This window comes from Aethina tumida, chromosome 2 (genome assembly GCF_024364675.1).
Source record: "Aethina tumida isolate Nest 87 chromosome 2, icAetTumi1.1, whole genome shotgun sequence".
Lineage (NCBI taxonomy): Eukaryota > Metazoa > Arthropoda > Insecta > Coleoptera > Nitidulidae > Aethina > Aethina tumida.
Genome location: NC_065436.1, coordinates 31,414,970 through 31,442,539, shown reverse-complemented (window position 1 = coordinate 31,442,539; position 27,570 = coordinate 31,414,970). Strand labels below are relative to the sequence as shown.

The following is a 27,570-nucleotide window of genomic DNA, read 5'->3' as shown; positions in this document are numbered from 1 at the left end:
AGAATATTATAAAAATGTGATTCCATCAGTGATGAAATAAAGGGTTCTGTGGATAAAGCTATTTAATCCAGTTTACTGAAGGTTCTGATTGGATGTTATTTAAATTTTAAAGAAAATACCATAAAAATATGGTTCCGCCCGGGATCGAACCGGGGACCTTCTGCGTGTAAAGCAGACGTGATAACCGCTACACTACGGAACCTATTAATAATATTATTTTGTGTAAATCGCGTCCGGTTCTAACTAGATTTTTTTTAAATTTTAACAACAATACCATAAAAATGTGGTTCCGCCCGGGATCGAACCGGGGACCTTCTGCGTGTGAAGCAGACGTGATAACCGCTACACTACGGAACCCTTTAATAATATTAGTTTGTGCAAGTCACTTCCGGGTCAAGTTGAATTTTATTTAAATTTTAAAAATAATACCCTAAAAATATGGTTCCGCCCGGGATCGAACCGGGGGCCTTCTGCGTGTAAAGCAGACGTGATAACCGCTACACTACGGAACCACCTGTTGAAAAAACCGAACGTAAATTCGGAACAACATTTAATCGACCCAGAATTGAACCAGCGAAAGTGCTTTTACTCCAGTTAACCGCCCAAAAACCCAATCAACCGACCGCACCCACTCATTAACCTTCGAACGGTTCCAACTTGTATCTAGGCCGGCGGATTCGTAAAATTCCCTCTTCCGCACGCCGTCTTGCGGCCGGAGCGGCGCCGTAAAATTTGAGTTATTCCCGTTTAAGGCGTGCGGTTCGCGGTCATTCCGCACATTCGTCTTGTCTCCGTGCATAAATAAAGGGTAACCGCCTGCAAAAAGATTCAAAACAATCTGGCTCAGTTATAACGGACGATTTCGAAAATGTTTCGTTGTTATCCGAGGCCGGGGCGTGCATACCTCAATGTTCGATGTTTATTAAAATTCCGGCAAATTCGTTCGTTATCCGGGGGATTTATTGCGGGGCCCGCGGTCCGGCTGGAAATTCGTGCAATCCGATGGGTTTTCAATCTTGATTGAGAAGTGGCGGTTTTTTTCGCGGGCACGACTAATTAAAAATAAATGCAATGTACATGTTAACTACACCGGTCGCGGCGGGAAAAGCAGCAGTTCTTGCACGGCCACTTGAATATTGTTAACAGTTTAAAGCATAATGAGCTTTTTTCGCGTTGACTGTTGTTTGGTCGTGTGTTGCAGGTATCCTTTTGTACAACCATATGTTAAACACTGTGGTTTCCTGCAAAATAAAAGTCGCAGTTTACAGTTCGCAGAAAACATTAATTAAACGAACACTATTTGTTAAGCCAACCGAAGAGGCGATTTCATATTGTTTTTTTTTTCAATCGTGCATACGTAATAACAGCCTTGATGTTACATATTATTTTATTGATCGCCGATTATGCTGCAGGAATCGGTCCATTGTCAGACTTAAATTGCAAGCTACCGCAAAAACTTCAATAATCAATTAGTCGATCTTCCACAACTAATATTATGCAACACATTAAAATAATAACTGTTATTATCTTGTTGTTTCCTTGAATTAGCCACTAAAAATTAAATAATACCGATGTACACACAAAAGCAATTAACACCAACTAATTGTGAATACATCGGCTTCACAACGTTCAAAATGGTTCCGTCAAAAATGATGAATTGCCTGATAATGAGTGGTTTTTGTTTAAAACAAACGTTTACCAAAACACAACCATATTTGCATTTTAGATTATTATATACGTCGACCGTCTGAAATGTTCTATTAATTAGTTGATGGATGATATTCATTAGGAATATTGATCACAACAGGTGTTCCGATCTTTCGAGATGAATCCGAGAAAAATTTTCATAAACTCGGTTATTGTACAATGCTATGGGAAGATTGCACATTCAATATTGCCGTGGTGATTAATTATTCTTTTACAAACGTTTGATCTATATCAATTACAAGGAATTATTCAAATTATCCGATCGGTTTTGTAATATATCCTTTGGCATTGTTCATTTTTCATTTTCTAAGCTAATTAAGTTATAAAATCCAAATTGACGTCTGGTAAAAATGTAATTAGTGTATGCAAACGTTTTGTGTACGAAACTAATGACCTTTGGTGGGCGTAACGTCGATGGTATGTTAACCGAATTGGACCATAACATGTAGTTTTGGTTAATTATTGGAAGTTAATCCAATGTCGTACGTTAAAAATTAATTAATTTAAAAAAAATACATTTTTTACACTAGTGATTGGATTAGTTAATTAAGGAATAATTTAGTCGGTTTTTAAATAACCTGAGTAATTAAGTTATGTGATACGACCACTGACTAAAGAATTACCCCTCAATTGACACAAAATAGTGGATACAAAGTAACTTAAATAAACAGTAGTTATTTGGTCAACGTATAGTATCCAATTGATTTAGTCAGTTGATTGCTTATTCAAATCGACTAAGAAATAAATAATTTGTCAGTTTTTAAAATAATATGAGTATTGGTTTATGTGATGCAACCAGTGACTAACGACTAGTTCAATCAATTGGCAGAAATCAGTCGATTAAAAATAACTTAAATGAATATTAGTTGTTTTGATCAATGTCTAGTACCCAATTGATTCAGTCACTTGATTAGTCAGTTATTCAAATCAGTAGTTGATAATGATGGAACTAGTTGACTAAGAAATAACCAATTAGTCGGTTTTTAAATAACCTTAGTATAAGGTTATGTGATTGACTAACGACTAAGCACTCAACTGACAGAAATCAGTTAATGAAAATTAACTTATATAAACATTTGTCGTTTTGATCAATGTGTAATATTCAATTGATTTCAGTCAGTTGATTAGTAAGTTATTCAAATTAGTCATTAATAGTGACGCAATTAGTCGATTAAGAAATAAATATGACTAACGACTAGTTCACTCAATTGACTGAAATCTGTCGATGAAAAATAACTTAAACGTTAGTTGTTTTGATCAATGTCTAGTTTTCAATTGATTCAGTAAGTTATTCAAATCAGTAGTTAATAATGATGAGACTAGTTGACTAAGAAATAACCAATTAGTCGGATTTAAAATAACTTGAATAATTGTGTTATGTGATAATACTAATGACAAAACGACAAACCACTCTAATATTTCAAATTAGTCGATATAAAACAACTTAAATAAACATTAGTCGTTTTGATCAATGTCTATTTTTCAATTGATTCCAGTCAGTTATTAGTCGATTTTTAAATTAACTTGAGTAATTGGGTTATGTGATGCGACTGACGTCTAACTACTCAATTGATAAAAATCAATCGATGAAAGGTAACTTAAATAAACCTTATTGGTTTTGATCAGTGTCTAGTATCCATATTAGTACTCATATTCAAATAAGTAGTTTGTGGAATCGTCAGAAATTGAAAAAGTTGGTTATTCCCAACTGTTGTTATCACACTTTCCATTTTCTAAAAAAACTAGGATAAAACAGTACATAAAAATATAAATCTCTCCACAAATAATAACTGTCGCATTCAATTTAAAATAAAAAAACGTTAAATATTTGATATTCCGTAAAAATATTCAAATTTAATCCAATAATTTCCATAATTTAATAATACAATTGCTTAATGGTAACAGAACGGAAACAATTTATATATTTTATTGATATAAATGCCAGAAACAATTTTATCATTGTCACGTAAACTATTAATTCAGGTTTAGCACGAGGACAATAAATATTGAAAAATAAATTTATATACGTCAAATTTCTACTAAGGTCACACTATGATGCTACGAAAAAAAAACAGTTAACAGGTGAATATTTTAATATTACAGTTTTCTCAAAACATCTCAAATAAATCATAAGTTTCGTTGGCAAAAAAAAACTACAAACAAAACAAGTGTGTATCATCTGCCCACGTAAACTTGAGAGGACCCGAATAAAAATACGGTGACGTCTACGTCCATGGCCGAAGGAATTTGTAAAAAATTAATTTAAATTACGTGAATAGACAGGATACAGCAAGGTCTGAACACAATAGAATAGCGATGGGTTTGAAATGTAATTGGAGCATGAAGATGTCGCTTGTGTTTTTTATTTCTGCGTTGCACAATCGACCAGTAATTGATATAATTATTCATGACCATCCAACCCATTTTGTACGACTGCATGGGCAGGCACATTTCAAAGGTCTCGAGCCGTAATTTTTGTTGTACGCGCACATTTTTTTGAACTCGATTCGAAATATGATGGCAATAAACGTTGTGGTGCGACTAGAAAAACTATTATGCGGAGAAAACGGCTCAATTTAAATAAAGCTGCCGATATTTTGTTCGCCAGTATCAACCTCACTTGTACAGTTGTTGCTTCTTATCGGATTGTGTTTAAGTAATACGTTTTCTGTAATAGTCCGGTGGTGTTCTCCTGTGGTAATGGTAACTACTGTTCGAAAATATGGACCCGTTTGTCGCCGATATTGCCTCTCAGACCAGATTTTAAGTGGCATTAACTTTTAGTAAACATATCGTTAAGAGGACCGTCTCTTTATGGCTGTTGGTTCAATGAAACACTTCCAGTGCCGGTACCAACATTAAGATTATCTTATTTAGTGTGTGGAAAACTATTTACATGGTGGTAGTACGATTAATAGATTTTTATTCTATACAGAGAATGAACTGTACAAGTCAGAAAGCTTAATTATCTTATTCAATCGGGTGCGTTCTAAAAACACATCGTAAACCGCAAATTGTCTAATTTCGGTAATTAACTCACAAATTTACTAATTATGAAAGTAATTATATGTTGACTTCTTAATGATAATGCATGTGCTTTTTTATTGCCCGACAAAAATGTATTAGTCTTATGTAAGACGTAATTTACAGCGTGCCACAGCATCGTTCTTATTATATTTAATTTAGTTTAATGTAGACTCTACGTCAAAAATATGGCTAATTATGCATGGATTAAGTGGTTTTTTGAGCGTGCATAAAAATGCAAAAGAAGCAATTATACCAAAGGGGAAACTTGTGTAATTATTCACCTACTTTTTATGAATTTTTTCGGAGAGATGTGCACCGTTTTTTTTTTCTTCCGCATGAAGGTCAAAAATGAAGATGAACAGTCATGCCGGTTTTATTTTGATGTGAATTCTCTAGAACTACAAAATTTATTTATATTTCCGCTGTTGTACAAGTCAGTACTACAAAGCATAAATTGGAATTTCAACATTATTATTTACAGCAATAAACTACTTATTTTCTAAGCTGCTGTCTAAAGAAATGAAGACTTTTCAAATAAAACATTTTTTGATTGTACCACCTTTAAAGATTTCCCGTAAAAATTTAATGTCGTTTGATCAATTGAAAGAATAGTTGTCTAAAGTTTGTTTGTTTTATAGGTACCGAAAGGACCAAACACTAAATTTATTTATATGCTGCTGTTGTACCAAAAAGTACTACAAAGTATAAAATGGAATTAAAAATTCCTATTTCTAGCAATACACTTTTTTATTTCCTAATATACTAAGTGCTTTCCTAAGAAATGAAATAAAACATTTTTTGATTGTACCACCTATATATGATTATTTTGTTGAAATGGTTCTTTACAGTTTTCCAGAAAAAAATTAATGGCATTTGATCAATTGAAAGCGAAGTTATTTGTTTTATGGGTATCAAAATGATTAAAGTACTAAATTTGTTTATTTAAACTTTCCTAATTAGAGCTATGAACTTTTTTATTTCCTAAGATACTTTGAAATCAACATTTTTTGATTGTACCACCTATATACGATAATTATTTTGAAATGTTTAAGTTTGTTTATTTTATAGGTACCGCAAACTTTAAAACTATTAAATTTATTTATATTTCAGCTGTTGTAGAATTAAGTAGTACAAAGTGTAAAATGGAATGAAAAATTCCTATTTCCCGCAATGAACTTTTTTAATTTCCTTAGAGACTAGACGGTTTCTAAAGAACCTATACATGATTATTACGTTGAAAAGGTACATCATCTAATATTCTTCAGTAAAAATTAGTCCTCACACATAATATGAAAGAGAATTCTATACTTTTTTGGTCTCCTTAATGATTTTCTTTGAATATTGAATTCTTGTACCGATTAAACAAACACACTCTGCTTTCAGCGAACCAAATGTTTTTACATAATATAGCAAAAAGTGGTACCATTTCACAACACGTCCTATTTTGAAGGTCCTGTTTACTTTGAAACGTGAATTATCAGAAGTGACCCAAAAATTAAAACAGTTAGGTTAAAATTTTTCGAACCGTTGTCTTAATAACCTCACAAATCGACGATTATTGGTGGGTCGGTCGCCTGCTATCTTGAACGGTGTTGCAGCTATTTGTTTTTATCATGTTCAGTGCGTGTTTTATATTTTTATTATTATAATTTATGCTAAAACACATACAAAATACACACAATGTCCCCAATAAAAAATGTGATTTACGATCGCGAGTGGGTGGGACCGGTGACTTTCGTCGTGACAGTACGCAACGAAACAAAACTAGTCCGCATTTAAGTACGTAATTGCCGTTGAGTTACTTACGGTTAACTGTGTGAAGGATGGGGATTTATGTAATTGATTTTTAATTTGATTTATTGACGATTAAAGCTCACTTAGCATTTAAATAATCGTGAGGAAAGTGTATTGGGACGATCTTGAACGGGTTTCGTAAAATTCCGCTGGCACATAAAAAAATTAAAATAAAACTGAATCTTGAATGAAAACCCAAGTGAACTGATGTTAAACTGTTCATTAAACGTTATGAACATTACAAATTTTCATTTAAGATGTAATAGTCGGGCCGTAATTGGTAATTAACTTTTCCCGTTTTTTCCAATACCGACCTGCCGGACAACTTAATAAAAACTACGCACTTACTAATTCAAAATAATTGAAAACAAACAAAAACAATGTAGTCTACATCTTAATAGCTTAGAAAATGAACGTGAGAAGTTGCTCTTAACCGTCGTGAGTTAATATATGGGTAATCTAGGATTGTTTTATTTATTTATGATTTATGGTGATTTGGTGCTATATTCTTAGGGAATTTTAATACACATTACGCAAAAACTTAGCTCATCATCATCCGTTCTGCATACCTGACACGTTATTAACGATTTAATCTATGACATAGGCAAAAAGACAAACGTTCTTACATTTTTACTTGGAGATCGAATTTAGTAAAAAATTTTTTGTAGAGCACAAACGTAGTTTGATTTTCAATAATAGTCATTCATGACGATCATGTCTGGGTAATTTTTGGTCATTTTTGTACCTACAAAACAAACGAACTTTGGATACAAAAATTCTACGCTCAAGATCTGTAAATAATGTACTATTTCAACATAATAATCATATATAGGTAGTATCGCCAGAAAATTCTAAAAGTCTTCATTACTTAGGAACACACCTTGTATCTATACATATAAATAAAATTTGAGTGTCTGTTTGTAATATTTAAATAACCGTTTTTTACTACATGCATATGAATATAAATACGGTACATACACCAAAATAACATTTTTTACAATTTTTGTCTGTCTGTCTGTTTGTTTCGGCTAATCTCTGAAATGGCTGAACCGATTTTGACGGGACTTTTAATGACAGGTAGCTGATGTAATAAGGAGTAACTTAGACTACTTTTATTTTAGAAAAATTTTTTTATTTTAAAAAAATAATGTTGCAATGTCCAAGTACTGTCCAGTACCACGCGCAGCTCACGCGCATGTTACCACTGGGCCGTCACGTCGGGCGCCTCCCGGACGAAGTTGCGAATACACCTGGTTAATCATAAAATTGATTTAACTTAAAAAGAATTGTTCTTTTAATAAAATGGTTATGTCTTTTAGTTATTTCTTACGTTTTTAGTAATTTGTTGGGAAACTAGGAAAAATTAGAATTAATGATTTTTCAAGAAATTAATATTAGTAAAAAAATAAAAATCCATAGTTATTAAAGTGAAACTATGTATTTAATCAGTATGAATTTAATCGTATGGATTTTACCTATAGATTTTAATTCTATGGAAATTGATCGTATGGATTTTGATCATATGGAATTTGATCGTATGGAAAATGATCATATGGATTTTGATCGTACGGATTTTCATCGGATGGAAAATGATCGTACGGATTTTAATCGTATGGAATTTGATCGTATGGTATTAGGCCACTTTACGTTTTTAGTAATTTCTCACGTTTTTAATGAATTTTTGAGATTTTAGTAGTTTTTTACGTTTTTAGTAAACTTTTACGTTTTTCGTATCATCGTTATATTTATATATATTTCTTTAAAACTACTACTCGTAATTGTAGCAATTAATGCACCCAAGATATTAGTATTTACTACTCATACGGGAAATTTTCTTCGAAACTAAATTGTTCGAGAGGACCGAAATTTCTTTCAATCTTGCTTTCACAATTCAGAAATTTAGTTCACAATAATTTTCACATGAAATTTTTATAATTAAAAATTATTTGGTTGTAGAAATGTATTAAACGGCTTGTTACAAATAAAAATCTGAAAATAGCAATATTTTAAAATCATTTTATGCTTTGTAGTACTGATTAGTACCACAGCAGGAATATAAATAATATATATGTAGTTATGGAGAATTTGTACCAAAACAAAACCAACGAAAGAAAGAAAATGCTGCAGATCTCTTCGGAATAATTCATAAGTCTGAAGTGACACTATGTTTGTTTAATAGGTACAAAAGTGTCCAAAAATTGTGATTGTTAGTTATTTTTTAACAAATATACTATAAATTTTACCGAGTTACCAAAAAGTACTTTAGAATCCAACAAGATTAAGATTAAAGAAACAAAATGTATCCTTTATAATACCGTATAAAATAAATACCATTGGAATCGTAAAAACAAATTAACATCACCAGTTATTTTGAAGGAAGTTAGTTTTCTTCCCCTTTAATTTCCTTAATGATATTTATTATATGAAGAATTCTTATCAATTTTTAATCATTTCTACCTACAAATGAAACAAATTTAGACACAATAAATCCTTTTTCAGTTGACCAAATATTATGAAATTTTTATTAAAGATCAGTAGAGGATAAATTTCAATAAAATAATCATATATAGATGGTACCATCCGAAAGTCCTTTATTCCAAACATGGAAATATAAATTTGTAGTACGACCGCAGGGATTTAAATAAATTTAGTAGCTTGGTCAAACAAACATTCTTTAGACAATAACTTCTCTTTCAATTGACCAACTTAAACCCAATAATGACTCTTCATTTTTAGTTTTTACCTTCATACGGAATAAAAAAGCATATTTCTATGTAAAAATTCACAAAAAGTAAGTGAACAATTAATTATACAACATGGTTTAATTGCTTCTTTTTCATTATTACGCACTTTAAAAAAAACACTTAATCCATGTTGAATTTTGAGCAGTTGTTAGTTATTTTGGAACCCATAAACAAAAAAAAAATTAGTCACTAAATTTTTACTGGAAAACTGTATAGAATGTACCATTTGAACATAATAATTATATAAGGGAGTACCATAGGAAAAAGTCTTATTACACAATCCTTCATTTCTTAGAAAATCAAAAAGTTTATTACTGAAAATAATAATGCCTTAGAGCGGAGATGTGAATAAAATTAGTAGAGAAGTAAAAAATGGTTTTAATCTTCTTCGTGTCTTTCATTTCAAAGAATTTGTTATAACAGCCACAATAACTTGGAGGTCGAATTTAGTAAAAATCCTACGTGGGGGTTTTGCAGTGCTTTAATCGCATTTATCGTATGATTTACAATAATGGTCATTAATGACCGATTTTGCCAAGTATGAATCTAAACTGCTGAGCTATCGTGACATTTGTGTGCCTTATTATTTATTACCTATTTCTTTACGACTGTGTTATTGAGAATACATAACTCTCTGGGTATTGTTCGCATTTTTCAACATGATCCATTTCTATTCGTCGTTGTGACGTCTCAAAGGTCACTGAAAAACTGCACAAACGCTTTTCAACATGCAACATGATTTTGAGGTGAAGGACGTGCTTGCGTACCCCAACAAAAAGTAATAGATAGACAATAAACAAATATTTATAGCTTCCAATTAAGATGGACGCATCTCGACATAAAAGCATCGGATGGAAAGTTGAAATCGAAGGCAGTCAGAGTCAGTCGGTCATGATGAAGATTTATTTCCCGCTCGCAAATCATACTGCACAGTAGTAAATTATCGTGGTTGGAGAGCAGTGAGCAGAATGGGCAGGAGAGACGTATATAATTTAATAAATGTTAAAATAATAGTGTAATATCTCAGGCACATAAATTGTCCGGTGTGACGCACACTTAATAATCCATCTAATTGGAAATGGCTACTGCAATGTGCGAACGCGCTACACAACGCCCGGGGTGATTCGATAATAGATTATTCTCTGGCACGGAATCGACCACATGGATTTCCAATACGGGGGCCATGCCGAAACAACTAAAAACCCCTCTAAACTCTAAAATAAATTAAAAACAAGTTTCTAGGTATCAAAAATTTATTTAATTACGGATCAGGTACAACGCATTTCATCATTTATATTTTTCCGCTGGTGTCCCTGTTCCTGTACGGGATGCCCTGACGTTTCATCTCCCGCACTATGGAGTTGGGTAGTGCGCCGGACACCGAAATGGCGTACATGCCGGGAACGAAGGTGGCGACCCTCTGCCACTTGGCCACCCAGCTACCCTCGGGGTTCATGCAGGCGATCATGCCGTCGAAGTTTTTGCTCGTACAGTCCATGACGTTGTCCGAGTTGTGTTTCATGCGAAGAAAGTCGCAGTTGTCGCAGCCGTCGTTCTCGAACTGGTCGAAAGACTTGATCAGAGAACAACCCAAACAAGCACGGAGACCGCGCAGGTCCTTCGGGATGTTTTGATAACTCATGTTGGTTTTATTCGGCGCACGACACTAACGAAGCAGCAGATGGTTGGTTACTGAGGGTAAAGTTGTTCGGCATGCATTTATTTGGTGGGGTGGCTTGGCGTCAGGTAGGGAGATTTTGACCTACACCTAATTTTAGGGTACCGACTCGGTACTAATCCATATTTGATTTAATTAATCTATTCCGCTAATGTATTTTTATTCCGATATGTTTCGATATTATTTTTATATGCTTTTAAAAAATTAAAATCATTTGATTCTGAATGTTAAGAAGAATTATTAAATATTTCGTATATTCTTTTTATTGTAGATTACTTTTAAAATGTTAAAAAATATTAATTAATTAATAAATTAATAAATAAATAAAATATTTAATAAAAATTTCTTATTTTTTTGACAAATTTTACTTTTTGACTAGACATTTTTATGTTAATAGTTAGTTAAATAATTATACATGAATGCATTAGAAACAGGAAAAACATAGTGTTAAAATAGAATATCAGAATGGAAGAAAGCAATAACCACTAAAAACGATCATTTTTTGTCAACGTTCTAGAAATAAATTCTTGTCTTAAAAGTAAAATGAAACATACATGAAACTATACAAAAGTTTAATTTTAATATACACCACTTCTTTAAAATTCGACGTATTACCTAAAAAATTAAAGAATAACAAAAATAATTAATATCTGGAGAATTTGCTTTTACATATTGAAGTAAATTTTTATGTAAAAAATATCCTATTTAACATATTGATGCTTCCTTTGAGTCTCCTACATTTTACAAAAAAATTCGTTCCACGAGAGAAAAATTTTGAGTACTTGGAACTGTAGAAAGGATCAGTGTCAACACTAATTTCTTTTTAGACTAAAGTAAATTTTTATGTAAAAATTAAACAATGGCAAAAATAAAAATAATATTTGAACTATATGGTGTATAAAGGAGTATATCCTGTTTAACATATTGAAGCTTCCTTTGAGCCTCTAACATTCTCGAAATGAATTCGTTCCACGAGAGAAAAATTTTGAGTACTTGGAACTGTAGAAAAGATCAATCTCAACACTAATATCTTTTAAGAATAGAGTAAATTTTTATGTAAAAATTAAACAATTATAAAAATAAATAATATTTGAACCATATGGTGTATAAAAGAGTACATCCTAATTAACATATTAAAGCTTCCTTTGAGTCTCTAACGTTCTATAATAGTATTTTACACTACAAGGGAAGAAAGTTTGAGATTCCTGCCCTGCGTGCCATCTATCTTTTAAGAATAGAGTAAATTTTTATGTAAAAATTAAACAATTATAAAAATAAATAATATTTGAACCATATGGTGTATAAAAGAGTACATCCTAATTAACATATTAAAGCTTCCTTTGAGTCTCTAACGTTCTATAAATAAATTAGTGCCACGAAAGAAAATTTTTGAGTACTTGGAGCTGTAGAATAGATCAATCTCAACACTAAACTCTCTTTAGAATAAAGAAAATTTTCATGTAAAAATTAAACAATGACAAAAATAAATAATATCTGAACTATATAGCCGATGAAAAAGTACATCCCATGCGTTGAAAGAAAAATATTGGGTTCTTGGAACTGAATAAAAAATAGATCTTAACATTGGAATTCATTGGAATTAAGAACTTTGAAGTTTCCTTTGAGTCTACAATGCAATATGTGGTCTTATATTGTCATGAAGTAACAGAACATCATTTCTATTGACTGAAGGAGTTTTTCATGAACATGAAAATTTTGTGAGCTTTGCTAGCATTCCTCAAAATATTTCTTGGGTTAAGACTGAAATATATCGTTAGATGGGCGGGACTTTGAAATCAAGAAACTTTTATAACATAATTCACTGATCATTTTTTCCGCAAGCTTTCACAATTTTGAGTTCATAAAGCAAATGTAATGCAGAAAAAAGGCATAGTCAGTTCAAATTTAAATTTCAATAATATTAATCATTTAAACTGACATTCAAATTTATTCAAATAAATCCTGAAATAAAATTGTAAATTACTTTTTCCGGTACCTAATCCAATATTTATGCAAATAACTTTGCGAATTCACTTTCAAAAAAATATATACATCAAAACGTAAGCAAATATATGTATCTAATTTCAATTCCTTTATTCCCAGACCGCGAATAACAAACGACCACAATAAATTTGCATCCAGGAAACGCACAATTATCAGCAAGCATCGGACAAATTAATTGGCGAGTGGCCGATCGATCGCGGATCGTCAATAAATCGTCCGGTAGCAGAATAGAGAAGATGGAGACGGGCATGGAAAAGGTAGACCCAGCCGATGCGAAGAAGAGAAGTGAAGAAACGCTTGGTACGGAGGAAGAACGGCCACGACGGACACATTGAATGCAGATTTATATCCCGGGGGCGCAGCGCCGACCAAAGGCACAAACCATAACTGTTATATTTTGCTTCTGTGTTTGTTCAATGAATATTTAAGCGGAACGGGTTTTTAACCAAAACCGATATTAATGCTTTATATCCGTATGAGTGTGCAAGTCCGATTTATTGCGGTTAGACCGGGCAGATTTATACCGGCAATTGTGAACAGTAATAGGAGACTCCTTGTATGATAATATTATTATTGTTGCTCTCGGTGCTGTTGTTTATCCCCGGTGATTTATTGCGCATGCCAATGTACGGCGCATCTATCGGGAATTGTTCGTCATAAATTTTGAATAGAATTCACCGAGATAAAACTACCATGCATTCTTTCCCCGCTTATTTGTGGTTTAATTTAAATGGCGTCAGCTACTTTTCTTATAATTCGACGTCCACAATTAGTTTGATGAATGAACATTTAAATTAATTGGTAATTCTTTCTACAGAAAATTCAGGACATTTAAATTAAATTTATCTATGTAGATAGAAAAATTGGTATCCAAGTGATCAAACTGTAGACAATTATACATTTTTTAATTTAATTAACTTGAATTCTTCTTAGAATTGTCACAATTATACTGACCCAATGTTGTCTAATCTATTATATATACATCATTCAATCTATAGTTTACGTCGTTGTGTTGTTCTACACATGAATTAAATAAATATATAAAATATAAATAGTAGTTGTTTATTGATATTACACAGGTACATTGTAATAAATTATTCCTTTCCTGAAGTTCTTTGTCTATTGTACTCTTCCATCTCAGCATCCAAATCTTCCTCAGTAACAGCCTTATTTTTCCTAACTTCATTTTTGGAAACATTGACTCTCCTTTTTTCAAAAGACTGCTCCTTTTCCTTATTGTTTCCCCAGTTTCTGAGGAATCTGGGTGCGTTATCGTTCCTCTCCCCAACCAACTCAAGCCTCATGGGTCGTCCATCCAATAGAACGCCATTGTATTGTCTTACTGCTCTGGTAGCTGCGTCTCTGTTGAAAAATACTACTTCTCCAGTACCCACTGACTTTCCGTTTTGGTTATAATGAATGGTCCAACGTTTTATATCTCCAAACTCAATAAATAGTTCTTGCAGATCCACATTGGTCACACCGGGATGTAGATTCGACACTAACATCTTGAAGCCGTCTGAGTTTCTTTGGAAAACGTTCGGTCTTTGGATCCGGTTGTTGGAAGCTTCAGGAAAACTTTTTTTCTGATGAGTGCGTCTGTTATAAGCTCCATTCTCAGATGTGGTGCTTAGCGATTTTGTTTCGAAATTGTTACGTGGTCTACTGTTTTGTTTGTACGGGTGACTCCTCCTCTGCTTGCGGTTTATGTTGCGATTCTCGCATAATGGTTTGCCTGACTTAATGATTTCGTCCAAAGACATGTTTATCTTGTTATCTGCCATTTTATTGATTTGTGGAGATTGTTGGAATTAGAGAATATAAATTATGATATTATATAATATCAATTTATGTTGTATGTTTTGAAATGGTACAAACTGAGAAGAAATATTTCGTATACATATAGTGTGTATTAGGTAAATTATATGACCTGTATATTAAGTACCTGCGAATATTATTAGGTAAGTAAAATTATACAACTATTAAACGAAAGTATAACACCATATCTATTAATCCCAACCACAGTAAATTAGTTGGAAAGATTAGTTTTATTGTCCCCTATCAATTACCATCAATACATCAATCTGCGTCATAAAATGATGAGGATACCGCTAACTTTCTTCGGCAAATTTAAATTAATATCGTCGTTTCGTAATTTTTTTTCTGTTTCACACAGTGTTTTATAATACAGTGTAATTTAACCGTACTCCAGTTTATGATATTGTCTTCGACTAAACTACTTGAAAGCATAATTGAGGATACTTTAAAGGAAACCAGTTATTATTGTCTAGCAAAAACACATATTAGATCACGAACAACGCGAACCTTCACGTGAGATTCACACGTTTTAATATGCCACAACTACGTCAAAAAAGTGGAAGATCAAAGATTTAAATGTAATCAACGGGTTAAATGTATGACCATGCGTGAACGAGAGTAGTACATATATGTGCACATAAATACATTTTAAATAACAGGAAACAATATACCGTTACTAGTTTCAAAAACGACGGGAAAATTGCCCCATCGTAATGTTCATAACGTGAAATTCGGTGTGAAAATTTCACTCTCTAATGTACTCTTAATCCTAAACGTATCGATCATTCCCCAATTGTTGTTGGTTAACTCAATTTTCATTATATTATTCACAAAAAACTTTGTTGACTATTGTTACAGTAACTTTTAAAATGTTAAATATTTTAGCCGTAACTCTTTTATTTCATGTCAACTGTTGAAATAATATTAATTTATTGTTATAGAAACATTGTATCTTTTATGATTTATATTTTTGGTCCATCTTCATGGCATAGACTATACCACTTTTTCAATTATACAAGAAGGCCATATTCCTGCAAGCTTAGTGAATTTAGTTTATTTGTCTAGATTTTAGACTATTTTTTTTTAACTTGCGACACTTAAAATTGGTTCCTTTGCTCTCCAAAGATGAGCTCTTAATTTTAATAGAAAGGTCTTCCTCATCTAAGTTTTCCATTTTTCCTTTAGTCCCATATAGCCAAATCCGTATCTCCCCATTACTTAATCGTACAGAAAATTTCTATTTACATTTCTTATAGAAATTGAATGTTCTACAATAATGGTATACTACAATTTTTTCATAACTTTTACCGTTCAAAAGATACAGGAGGTCAAAGTTTAAAGCATTTAACTAAAGTTTCTTTCTGACTTCTACATTTTATAACTCGTAGATAAGTAAATATTTAAGTAAATGCATAATTTTTGTAGGAAATTAGACGCTGTACACAAATTTTGAAAATATTCATAAAAATTTGAATTTAATTTGACAGTTGTTGTGTCTTCTTATGTTTAATTACAACCAAATAATTAATGTGTAATATGAACAAAGAAATAAGTATGCATTGGGATTCGAATCTTCTAAATAGTTAGATTAACCACAAAACACCTTTTTTGTAGAGTATTAGAAGTAAAAAAGAATTGTTAAATTCTTCAAACATTTACCACCGTTATCTTCTAAAAAGTAAGAGTTATAAAAAAATTAGATACCTTTTTCGCAGAGCATTCAATTTCCTACAGGAATAGAAAGTTTCTGAACGATAAAAAAAATGACGATATATGGATTTTGCCATATGGAACTAAAGTAAAAATGGAAAAAGAATTGTTAAATTCTTCAAATTTTGACCTCCGAAACGGTAGGATTCCTTTTTTGTAGAGCATTCAATTTCCTACAGGAACTTCAACTTAAGAAAAAATGAAAATCTAAAATGAGGAGGACTTTCTGATTAAAAATAAAAACTCATATTTGGAGAACATTTTTTAAAGGTGCCTAAAAATCAATTTTTTAGTCGAAAGATCAATCGATTCGCCTTCGCTAAACGAATTGTAGCATCCTATAGCATAATTGAACCACTAACAGGTTCCACTGGGGGTAACAAACATATTGTGTTGTTTTGTTCCCTATAGCATAAATTAGCTCATTAAGAATTACTCGTGCCCTTTGTTCTGTCCAGTGTAATGTCAGTTAAAATTGACATTTATAATAAAAACAAAGGTTTTTCTTGTAGGTCTAGGATCAAACCCGCTAATCATCTTCTCACAGTTTTTGAATTAATTTCAGTTCCAATACCCTTGGAGTTGGCTTTAATTTCATTTTAAGACAAGATTGTATTATTTTATGACATTCGAATTATCCAGTTATTGATTTTCTTTCAAGTTTTTTAAACTCTAATATTTTTTTTAGTTTTTCTTTTATCAATGATTAAATAATTATAATAAGCAAAAGACCCCTAGTAAATAATTGATTTAAACTCACGAAGATCAGTAGAAGGCCATAAAGTAAAGTAAAGCAAAAAATTATGATTTTTAAGAGCAAAATTTTATTGACCAGTCGTATAGTAGACAGAATATTCATTATTTCCCATATTTGGGATAAAAAACCGTCTATGATTAAGATTTCACAAGGAAATTGTGGTTTAAAAAAAATACAAATGAAGATATGGCGCGCACGAAGTGGTAGGATTCCGTGTTAAATATCCCGGTGAATAATACGTTTTTGCGGAGGTGGACGATCTCACGAAACAATATCGCGATCTCGATCGTACCGTACGTATCACTTTGAACATCAATGATGACCGAGATCAAAGCATCGACCAGTGCATCTCGGTCTACAATATTACCGGCGCCGACATTGTTATTATTCCCACTCGGGGAAAATGCCCGATTATTACTTTTTTTTACAGACCTCCCTCGTGGGCGAACCGCCGTTAAAATCGTGCGAAAAAAATATCGACTTTGATTCGCTAAATTCACCGGCGACGGAACGACGCGGTAAAATCGCAAAATGGAAATGTTGCGTCAGGATATTTACATTTATAATTACCAACCAGATATAATATTCTAATAAATCTGTTAATGAAATGTGAAACATCGGACTTTCATTCCTGTTTCAAAGATATGCGAGGCATGTTGTCATTATTAAATACTAGAAAAAAATAATAATAAGAAACAGCAGCGTTTGTCATCGGCAATAAATAACATTACTATAAAACATATTGTCTCAAGATAAATATAAATAAGACACAACCGGTTAGATCAAAAGGAAACGCGTACGGATTTTTTTGTTAGTAATTTATAAACTGCTCTAACCTAGAAAGTCCGTCCGCATGAAAAACATCTTCGAGCATGTCATGCTCCTTTATAAAAGGGTCATTAAAAATCGAATACCTCCAGTCATAATACACCCGTAACGTTTGAATGAAATAATCGTTAATCTGTCAAATCTCCGGCAGTTTTACCATGTAGAAATGCCCGTATTTTTCTTGTCGCGCGCCCAACATAGACAATCGTGTAATTTGTATGTGTAACACTGTGACGGTACAGCGGCAGTTAATCTATTTTCTGCATTTCGCCGGTCGAAAGAAACTATTTCACACTCGCCTAGAGAATTGATACAGCTGTAGCTGGATGCTCATTCCGAGAATAGCGATACGTGTCCGCAATGTGCTATGTTCAGATCGATGCTCGTGCAAAACATGAGCCAAATATTACCATTCTTGGTCAATCGAACGCAGGATATGACCGTTTCCATTTCCTCGACGGAACAATTTCCTAAAATCGTCGGTTTGTCGTGCTGAATTCTTTCTTTGCACAACAATAACATGCAAACGCACTTTGCATTGTTATATGGAGAAGAAGAATGTATCCAGATAACTCAGGCTACTTAAATATGTAGATAAAGAAGAGAAAAATAATAATTAGTACCCATTCAAAGAATTGGTTGGTTTAATTAAATGGCATCGTTGTATCTTGCAGCTTTTTCCCGTCTATTCGTACCTGCCTTCTTAAAGGTGTGACGTCGTTGTGTTGTTCTACACACGAATTAAATAAATTATATAAATGGTAGTTGTTTATTGATTATACACAGCTACATTGTAATAACTATTCCTTTCCTGATAAAGTTCTTTGCCTATTGTACTCTTCCATCTCAGCATCCAAATCTTCCTCAGTAACAGCCTTATTTTTCCTAACTTCATTTTTGGGACCATTGACTCTCCTTTTTTCAAAAGATTGCTCCTTTTCCTTATTGTTTCCCCAGTTTCTGAGAAATCTGGGTGCGTTATCATTCCTCTCCCCAACCAACTCAAGCCTCATGGGTCGTCCATCCAAAGGAACGCCATTGTATTGTCTCACAGCTCTGGTAGCTGCGTCTCTGTTGAAAAATACTACTTCTCCAGTACCCACGGACTTTCCGTTTTGGTTATAATGAATGGACCAACGTTTTAAATCTCCAAACTCAATAAACAGTTCTTGCAGATCCATATTGGTCACACTGGGATGTAGATTCGACACTAACATCTTGAAGCCGTCTGAGTTTCTTTGGAAAACGTTCGGTCTTTGTATCCGGTTAGAAGTTTCAGGAAAACTCTTTCTCTGATGGATGCGTCTGTTATAACCTCCATTCTCAGATGTGGTGCTTTGCGGTTTTGTTTGAAAATTGTTTCGGGATCTATTGTTTTGTTTGTACGGGTGACTCCTCCTCTGGTTGCGGTTTCTGTTGCGATTCTCGGCTAATGGCTTGCTTGACTTAATAATTTCGTCCAAAGACATGTTTATCTTGTTATCTGCCATTTTATTGATATGTGGAAGTTGTTGATATTGGGGAATTTAAATGATGATATTTGTTATCAGTTTTGATATGTTTTGGTACGAATTAAGAAATATTTCGTGTACATATATTACGTCTAGGTAAATAATATGAACCTAGTAAGTACCTGGACGATTATTTGATAAGTAAAATTATACAATTATTAAACAATAATCATTAACATTATCTATTAATCGCAACCACAGTAAATTAATTTAAGTAACCTATGCATTCTTATTTGTGGTTTAATTTAAATGGAATCATTCGATTTTTTTTATAATTGGCGTCATTATCTTTGTTTGCTTTAACTCTTTGTTGTAATGTTTACTTCTAAATTATTCTCAGTGACGATTTTGATTTTGACTTTATCATTCAAACGGAGGATATTACAGTTTCAATTTCTTCAAAAGTTTCCTAAAATCTGTAATTTATTCTGCTGAATCTTTTTTTACACAACATTAACCTTCCAACGTACCTTGTATTGACTATTACTTAAATCTTAAATTGAACGACTGTCTTCAGACTCACTTAAATTTCAGCAAGCAGTCATAAAAAATAAATAATAAATGCCTTCTTTGAGAAACAGTGATTTAAATCATTTATTATCAAACTGTAAACTTTTCCCAAGCTCACATTTTGAAATTTCAACGGATAGTGCCTATTCGAAGAAACAGAGATTTGAATCATTTATTTCTTAAACGCAAGGCTACAATAGTTCCTTTTCCTTCCAAATTAGTTGTTTAATTTAAATGGCATCATTACAATTCTTCTTAAACTTGACCGACATTTGACTCCAACTCTCCAGACTATTTAAAAATTTTTCTAAAATCTATAATTTATTGTGTTGAATTCTTTACACACAATAATTTGCCACGTGTTGAGTATGAGTTAAATTGGAAGAATGTCGTCAGGCTTCCTCTTCAATTTCAACAAGAAATTACGAAAAAAATAATAAATAATGCGTGCCTATTCAAAGAAGCAGTGATTTAAACTGTTTATTTATCAAACTGTAGCCTGCTTCTCACACTGTTTAAGGTTGCATACAAATATGGGTGTAAAATTAATTTAAAAATCACGACAAGCGTAAAAGGAAACCGCTACCAGTGAATTACAGATTGATATATTCATTTGTTGTGTTAAAGGAAGAAGGATTTATAAAATCAAAGTTGAATACAATTTGAAACGAGTTTGGTTCGGTGCTACTGTAATTTGTGTGATGGATTAATGATCACTCCCGATACGTTTATGCGCGTCTATTGTTCGCCTTTTGCCGTACTTACATCGCATGCTCTTTGTAAATTTGACACCTCTACGTCACCGCGTCGAACATGGTGAACAAAATGGAGATGTCTTTGGACGATATCATCCGATATTCGAAGAAACCGGGCTCGGGCGGCAAGTATTACAGGAGCCTCAAGCCCCAATATGCCAGACGGCCGGGTAAGAGAGATCCGTCGTTTTCCTTTCCGTACAAGTCACGTCAGGGAAAAGTCACAAAGGCGCCCTACTCAAACGTGCAAAATTTCGACAAGAAATACCAGATTCCCGGATGGAAAACCGCCTCATTAAACGTGGCTCCGGTTGGGGGTGAGGCTAAAATATCCATTTCCAACCTTCACCACGCCGTCAGCGATTTGGATATGAAGGAGTTGTTCACCGAGTTCGGGGACTTGAAGAGTTGGGCCGTGCACTACGATCAGTTCGGTAAGTCCCTTGGAACGGCGGAGGTTATTTTTTACAACAAGGATGAAGCTACCAAGGCCATGAAACATTACAACGGAGTACCACTGGACGGACGTCCGATGAAAATTGAAATGATTTCCGTGGACGTGTCCAAAAGAGACGGTAAACCCAAAGTTCAGGAAAATTCCAACAGCGAGTGGAGAAATTTGCCACCGGAACCCTGGAGGGGCCAACGTAGAATTGGGGGTAGAAAGCGAATTTCCGTGGAGGATTTGGATGCCGAAATGGATGCTTATAATAACCTCAGGAAGAGTAAATTAACATAATATGTAAATTTATCTTCTTATTATGTTTAATAAACTGAATTACTGAAAACAAATGTCTTTAATTTAAATAATCCTTTATTAATTATACGATTAATTAAGGTAAGTACAAGTTTTATTCTGTCAAATTGTTAAATGTCAAATAAATCCATTTTTATATACATACCGCAAAAATTATTTACGTGAAAGTCAGTTATACAATTCTTAGAAGTAAAGCAAACACATGTGCGTTATTTATGATGTAGAAATAAAGTTTTTTTCATAAGAAAATTAAAACAAATTGCATTGTGCAAATAACAAATCTTCCTTGAACAATTACATCAAATGTTACCGATAAACCGATCGATCAATTGTCTGCGATTTATAAAACCAGTATCGGTTGGCAGCGACAATAAAATATTTGTTTCCTGCTTGCGTTGCGTCGCAATGATTCTGTGTTATGCGTACGTCAACGATCCGTCAATTTGTGGTCGGATATTTGTCAGAACTAAACGCACAGTGACATGAAGCCTCGTCAAACCGAAAATATGTTAATGCCGTCCGACATATATGCCAATAATGCCAGTAATATGCAGAATGCATATCATATAGTTATTATAACGAACCCATCCATTTCACAAGTACCAACCCAACAGACATGTAGAATGAATATGAAGCAGCAGTACAGCAATATTTAAACGTATCATCTCGATTTGGACAATGTCGTTAAACACACGATAATCTTGATAGCGGTCGTTTGTGAACAAACGGCCGATAAAACGACTAACCCAGATTAAATTTAGATAGGAAGCACGAAAAATCTGCATGCTTCAGTTTCCCACGCAAGTGTACCATTCTCTTACGTGGAACGATGGTAAGATATTTATTTTCGACATTTCTGCAAAATTCACTTCACATATTAAAATTGTGTGGTATATGTTGTTAGTGAAGTAAAATCCTGTAATATTTCTACAGAAACTCTGTTATTTAACAAAGTATTATTTATTATAAAATCTAAGAGTAAATAAAAAAATAGTAAATTAAGATATTATATGTCAGTAGTATATATTTTAATATAATTATTAAAGAAGTGACCAAAATAGGATCCCTGTGGTACCTCAGAAGAGACCAAGTAGAATTCTGATTCCAATATAACTGACACATTTTTCTAGCTCGCTTAAAACTCTCACTGTTGAGAACTATTGAAAAACAATTTGAACAATTGAATACAAATTCCAATTGATTGTCTCTTGAAATTCCACAATTCTTTCAACTTTATTTCTCTTCTTTTCTTCCTTTCTTCGACCAATGCTAGTTTGATAGATTTCTTAGAATTTATTAGTTACTTAAAAGTAAAAGTCTCGGAATTAATTTGAGTCGTAGGGATTAGTCAAATTTTATATGTCCAAATAAATTTAGGGATTAAATATAATAGTAATACCAGTAGTAATTTTGTAATTGCTATCTCACTTTCTTCTTAAAACCTTTTGTGTTATTTCCTGTTATTTAAATTTTATTTTGGGAAAGGTAATGTTATGATCCATTCAGTTGCTGCTTCATTTTAATAAGTTATTAGGTTTTGCTACAATTAAGTTAATTGTTACTTTTTTAATTAATTATGAAAAATAGTTTAGTATGTTTTTTATTTTACTTTAATTGATTTTTCAGCTTAGGATTGCGTCAAACTTTTATAAGGAAATTTGTTTGGATTGATAATAATAATTTAATTAAATAAAACATTTATTTATCCAACATTCTTATTACTGAACAAAAACTTAATATAAAGAAAATAGATATAAATTATATAAATTGTAAACGTACAAATGAATTGAAAATCAGTAATTACTCCAACAAACAAAACAAGAAAACAATTACTTATCAGTGAAAGAACAAATTTTATTAAAATTTTTACACCCTTAGCTTATGCCTACTATTGTAACGAGGAGCTGAAAAATTAATCAGTTAAGGCACTACCACCACCACCACCACAAAAATTCTACTACAGCAACTACTACACAAATTTAAATTATTTCTTGCACATCAGTGTTTCAGTATCTCAATTTGTAGTTGTAGATCTTCAGAGACAGAATTGACTGAAGAAAAAATCTTGAAATAATCAATATTTATATTAAAGAAAAGTATCCTTGTGCCACTTCCGAATGTGTCAATTAAAATTTCGACTTAAATTTAATGTAACTAATCTGTTGTTTTCATTCACTGGAAATGGAATTTCGGGTACTTTGGACATTATTAATATTATTACTAGATAGTTTCAAGGCAGGTGGTGTTCCCATGTTCCTTTTTATATTCATTCCGACTCCTTAATTTGCACCATATTCTTTCTAAGTTCCGTATTTTAGACATTATTTACTACAATAGAGGTTGGTTCCACAACATTATTCATAAGAATATATTTGATACTTACTAAAGATGTCGGAATCATTTTGATTAGTTACGATTGGTTAAATTTTGTAATTTACTAATTCTCATCTCAGTGTTTTCTCAAAACCTTTTGTGCCACGTTGGTTAGTTCACAATGAAATGACAGATTATATAAATATGTACGCGCACAGCGTCTTACGCGCTTGTGCAAAATGTAACAAGCGTTTGGTGTAAAAACTTATTTGCACCACATTTACAAACTTGTTTAGTTTTATAATATTTATTAGAAATAATAGAAAAACCATTATAAATTAATTGCTCCTGAGAAGAAGTAATCTAATTTCAACCTCATTTATATTTCTGGAATGAAGTCTTTTCATTTTTTCTTCTACTAATTTTAGGAATCCAGGAGAGGCTCCTGCAAAATTGGTGCACGTGGCATCAGATGGTTTGATCTAAAAATATCAAAACCATGGGAGGTGCGACAATTGTGGACGCCATGATGTATTCTGAAGTAAGTATCACTCTTTTTACTCGTTTTTATTTATAAGAATTAATCTGGGGCTTACTAATAACGTCGCAATTAATTTAATTAGATCCGGTTAGTTAAATTTTATAATTTCCTTGCTTCCATCTTAGTTTCCTCTCAAAACCTTTGGTGCCACTTGGTTTAACTCACAAAAAAATGACAGATTAAATATTTTGTTCTACATTTATATGACAAACTTTTTTAATAACAATTAAAAGAATCGTGATTTGAACATCATCGAGTTTCAGAAGATAACATAATTTTTGTACCACCTTCTTGTTATATTAAGTTCAATACTTTGAGTGTCTGTCAAATCCAAAAATCTTTTTTAGAACAATCAATTATTTCGCAAAGTCCAACGAATAAAACGAAATTTCTAGAACATCAATTGTTCAAGTTGTCAGTCAGATGTCAAAGTGACACGAACCAAATCGGTCCTCTGAAGATACTAGCCACTCGTGCTAGCGAAACGTTGGAAATAATTCCAACAAACGTCGACCAATAGACCCGAACAATTATAGACATAAATTTTTCTGTTTTCAATTTTCCAAAAAGTAGTTTTTTAGTGTATAACAGTTTTGTTACAAAAAAATGTTACTAAATATTTTTTTTATATTAGAAGCCATATTTTTCCATCCATCTATTATCACAATTAAATTGTGCCAAAAGCTGTTTCCTTAGTTTTTTAAACATATAATTAAAATATTTATGAACCAATGCTCGGCGTCCTGACAATTTATAAACTGACCTTGAAACATTTGCCTAACACTTGATTTACTTTTTATGTGTTTGTAAATTACAATTACTTTAGTAGAAGAAGATATACGTGGATTTTTACTTTCATTCAGATTGATGCCCGTTTTATCATATATTTATTACATTTTTAGTCTAGGTCTGTGCAATATAAATTTTATAGTTACATCGTAAATTAAATTGATTAAATAATTAAATTAATTAAATATATTTAAAATTTGTTATAGTTAATTCATGAATATAAAAGACATTAAATTAAATAATTGTTTTGAATTGACTAGGTTTCGTTGCAATTACATGTTTAATAAAATTCATCCCAGAAGATGTTAAATAGAATTTCTAACAATTATTGTTGTTGACTAGTGAAGTAATATTTATTTGAAAATTATATTATAATTTACACTATAATTATTTAAAAAATAGTACATTAAAATTAATTTTAGGCAATATTATAAAATAATCAAATTATTCTCCAATGGAATTTAAATTAAATTGCTCTTGGAGTAGAAGCTCCAGGATTTTAATTTTTCAACTTCACAGAACTTTTCTCATTTTTTCTTCCATTAATTTCAGGAATCCATTGAAGCATCCGGCTTTAATCGAGATAATAGAATTATCAGAATTGTGATCATCAAGGTTCGCATCCGTAGAATCATCAGAATCTGAACTAGAACTAGAATAGGCGCTGGGAATTCTGCTTGTTTAGCTCCTGCGTTCGAACCCGGTTGTGTGAGCTTCACCTGTGTCACTCCTATGATTCGAGTTGACTATTAGCCCTTGCGACATTAATGCGGTTGGCTGTACTTCGCACTCTAAAGGAGGTGCTAACATATCTCTGGTATGCATGATACATCATGAAAAAAATACGTTATTGTGGACTTTTAGAAATCTTGCCATAAATAATATTTGCTTACCCAAGGGTCTTCTGATATTTTTATTATTATTTTTATCATCGTCGATCAAAATGGGTCGAACGTATGGTGCTTCGATCGATTTTATCCTACGTGGTTTATTTGTAAAATAAAGTTACAGAAGCATATTGGTTGTAGTCTGTAGTGAAAACGTGGGGCACGTCATCTGATAATCTATCCCTAATACAAGGATGTGTTTAATATTCATTGCGAATGGTACGTTCGCAGTATTTACACCAAAATTTGTTTTCCGACATTTTGTACATTGCTAGGGTGGTCTTTTTTTATATACTTCTAATATTATTATAATTATTTGATCATTATCGATCAGAAGGTCGAACGTATGGTGCTTCAGAAGAATTTAAGCTGAATCCTGATCCAGCAGATAATCCCACCTTATGTGATTTATCAGTAAAAAATATAAATAGTTACTTATTGATATATGATAAAAATGTATATTATGCTTACAAGTCACAGAGACATATTGGTTTTCATCAATTGGGAACACATATGGAAAGTTATTTAGTAAACTATTCCTAATGAAAGGATGCTTTTTATATTCTTCTAACATTATTGTGATGATTTAGATCATCATTATAAATTGTATGAGAAAAATGCATATTATGCTTACAAGTCACAGAGACATATTGGTTTTCATCAATTGTAAACATATATGGAAAGTTTTTTAGTAATCTATTCCTAATGAGGGATGGTTTTTATATTCTTCTTATAACATTATTATCATGATTTAAATCATCATCGATCAAAATAGGTATATATGATGGTTCGGAGAACTTTAAGCTGTATCCTGATCCAGTAAATAATATCCGTCTTAGTAAATTATCAACAAAAATTATAAATTGTTGACAAAAATGTATACTATGCTTACAAGTAACAGATATAAATAAAATAAAATGTTCTTCGAAAAGTTGCTTTACTTTTTTCCACCTAATTTCTTTTGTCACGGCTTTATTTGTACATAATTTGTAAGTATATTAGAACAATCTCTGAAGACCAATTTTGATGGGGTCTATTGTAAAAGTTATTGTTATATTTATTAGAAATAATAGAAAAACTATCATAAATTGTACAATAATTTAGAATAAATAATACATATAATATAGATTAGATATTGGGATTCATTCGAATTAATTTTAGATAATATTGTAAAATATATCCAAAGGCAATCTAAATTAATTGGGGAAGAAGCTTCATTAATTTAATTATCGATCAATGTTAGAAATCCATTTACAACACCCCACTATAATCGCTATGCTGCCTTTACATTTTTACCATTATTATTTTTATTCAAATTGATGTTCATTTCATTGCTGCATTTTTCTCTTTTTTCTGTTTTTAATCTAGGCCTGCATAATATAAATGTCATAGTTACATCATAAATCAAATTTCTGGTTTTATTAACCTGTAAGTATAAAA

The 27,570-nt window shown here is 32.1% G+C and overlaps 4 protein-coding genes and 3 non-coding genes across 7 annotated transcripts; 1 reads left to right on the top strand and 6 right to left on the bottom strand.

Annotated features, from left to right (window-relative positions):
• Positions 1-129: 129 nt before the first annotated feature.
• On the bottom strand, positions 130-202 carry Trnav-uac (transfer RNA valine (anticodon UAC)). Its single transcript has one exon. It is a non-coding gene; the product is annotated as a tRNA-Val (tRNA).
• Positions 203-284: 82 nt separating this feature from the next.
• On the bottom strand, positions 285-357 carry Trnav-cac (transfer RNA valine (anticodon CAC)). The gene has a single exon. It is a non-coding gene; the product is annotated as a tRNA-Val (tRNA).
• An 82-nt stretch (positions 358-439) lies between these two features.
• Trnav-uac (transfer RNA valine (anticodon UAC)) lies at positions 440-512 on the bottom strand. Its single transcript has one exon. It is a non-coding gene; the product is annotated as a tRNA-Val (tRNA).
• A 10,017-nt stretch (positions 513-10,529) lies between these two features.
• On the bottom strand, positions 10,530-10,924 carry LOC109601340 (transcription elongation factor SPT4-like). Its single transcript, XM_020017579.2, has one exon. The coding sequence runs from the start codon at positions 10,912-10,914 to the stop codon at positions 10,564-10,566; it is 351 nt and encodes a 116-aa protein (XP_019873138.1). The 5' UTR covers positions 10,915-10,924; the 3' UTR covers positions 10,530-10,563.
• A 3,099-nt stretch (positions 10,925-14,023) lies between these two features.
• LOC109601332 (uncharacterized) lies at positions 14,024-14,651 on the bottom strand. The gene has a single exon (XM_020017567.2). The coding sequence runs from the start codon at positions 14,460-14,462 to the stop codon at positions 14,049-14,051; it is 414 nt and encodes a 137-aa protein (XP_019873126.2). The 5' UTR covers positions 14,463-14,651; the 3' UTR covers positions 14,024-14,048.
• A 4,216-nt stretch (positions 14,652-18,867) lies between these two features.
• On the bottom strand, positions 18,868-19,536 carry LOC109601333 (aly/REF export factor 2-like). The gene has a single exon (XM_020017568.2). The coding sequence runs from the start codon at positions 19,534-19,536 to the stop codon at positions 18,868-18,870; it is 669 nt and encodes a 222-aa protein (XP_019873127.1).
• A 1,365-nt stretch (positions 19,537-20,901) lies between these two features.
• On the top strand, positions 20,902-21,582 carry LOC109601334 (THO complex subunit 4-like). The gene has a single exon (XM_020017569.1). The coding sequence runs from the start codon at positions 20,902-20,904 to the stop codon at positions 21,580-21,582; it is 681 nt and encodes a 226-aa protein (XP_019873128.1).
• Positions 21,583-27,570: the final 5,988 nt, after the last annotated feature.

Coding starts and splice junctions, on each gene's coding strand:
- LOC109601340 (XM_020017579.2), bottom strand. CDS start 10,914: ATGAGTTATCAAAACATCCCGAAGGACCTGCGCGGTCTCCGTGCTTGT.
- LOC109601332 (XM_020017567.2), bottom strand. CDS start 14,462: ATGTTAGTGTCGAATCTACATCCCGGTGTGACCAATGTGGATCTGCAA.
- LOC109601333 (XM_020017568.2), bottom strand. CDS start 19,536: ATGTCTTTGGACGAAATTATTAAGTCAAGCAAGCCATTAGCCGAGAAT.
- LOC109601334 (XM_020017569.1), top strand. CDS start 20,902: ATGGTGAACAAAATGGAGATGTCTTTGGACGATATCATCCGATATTCG.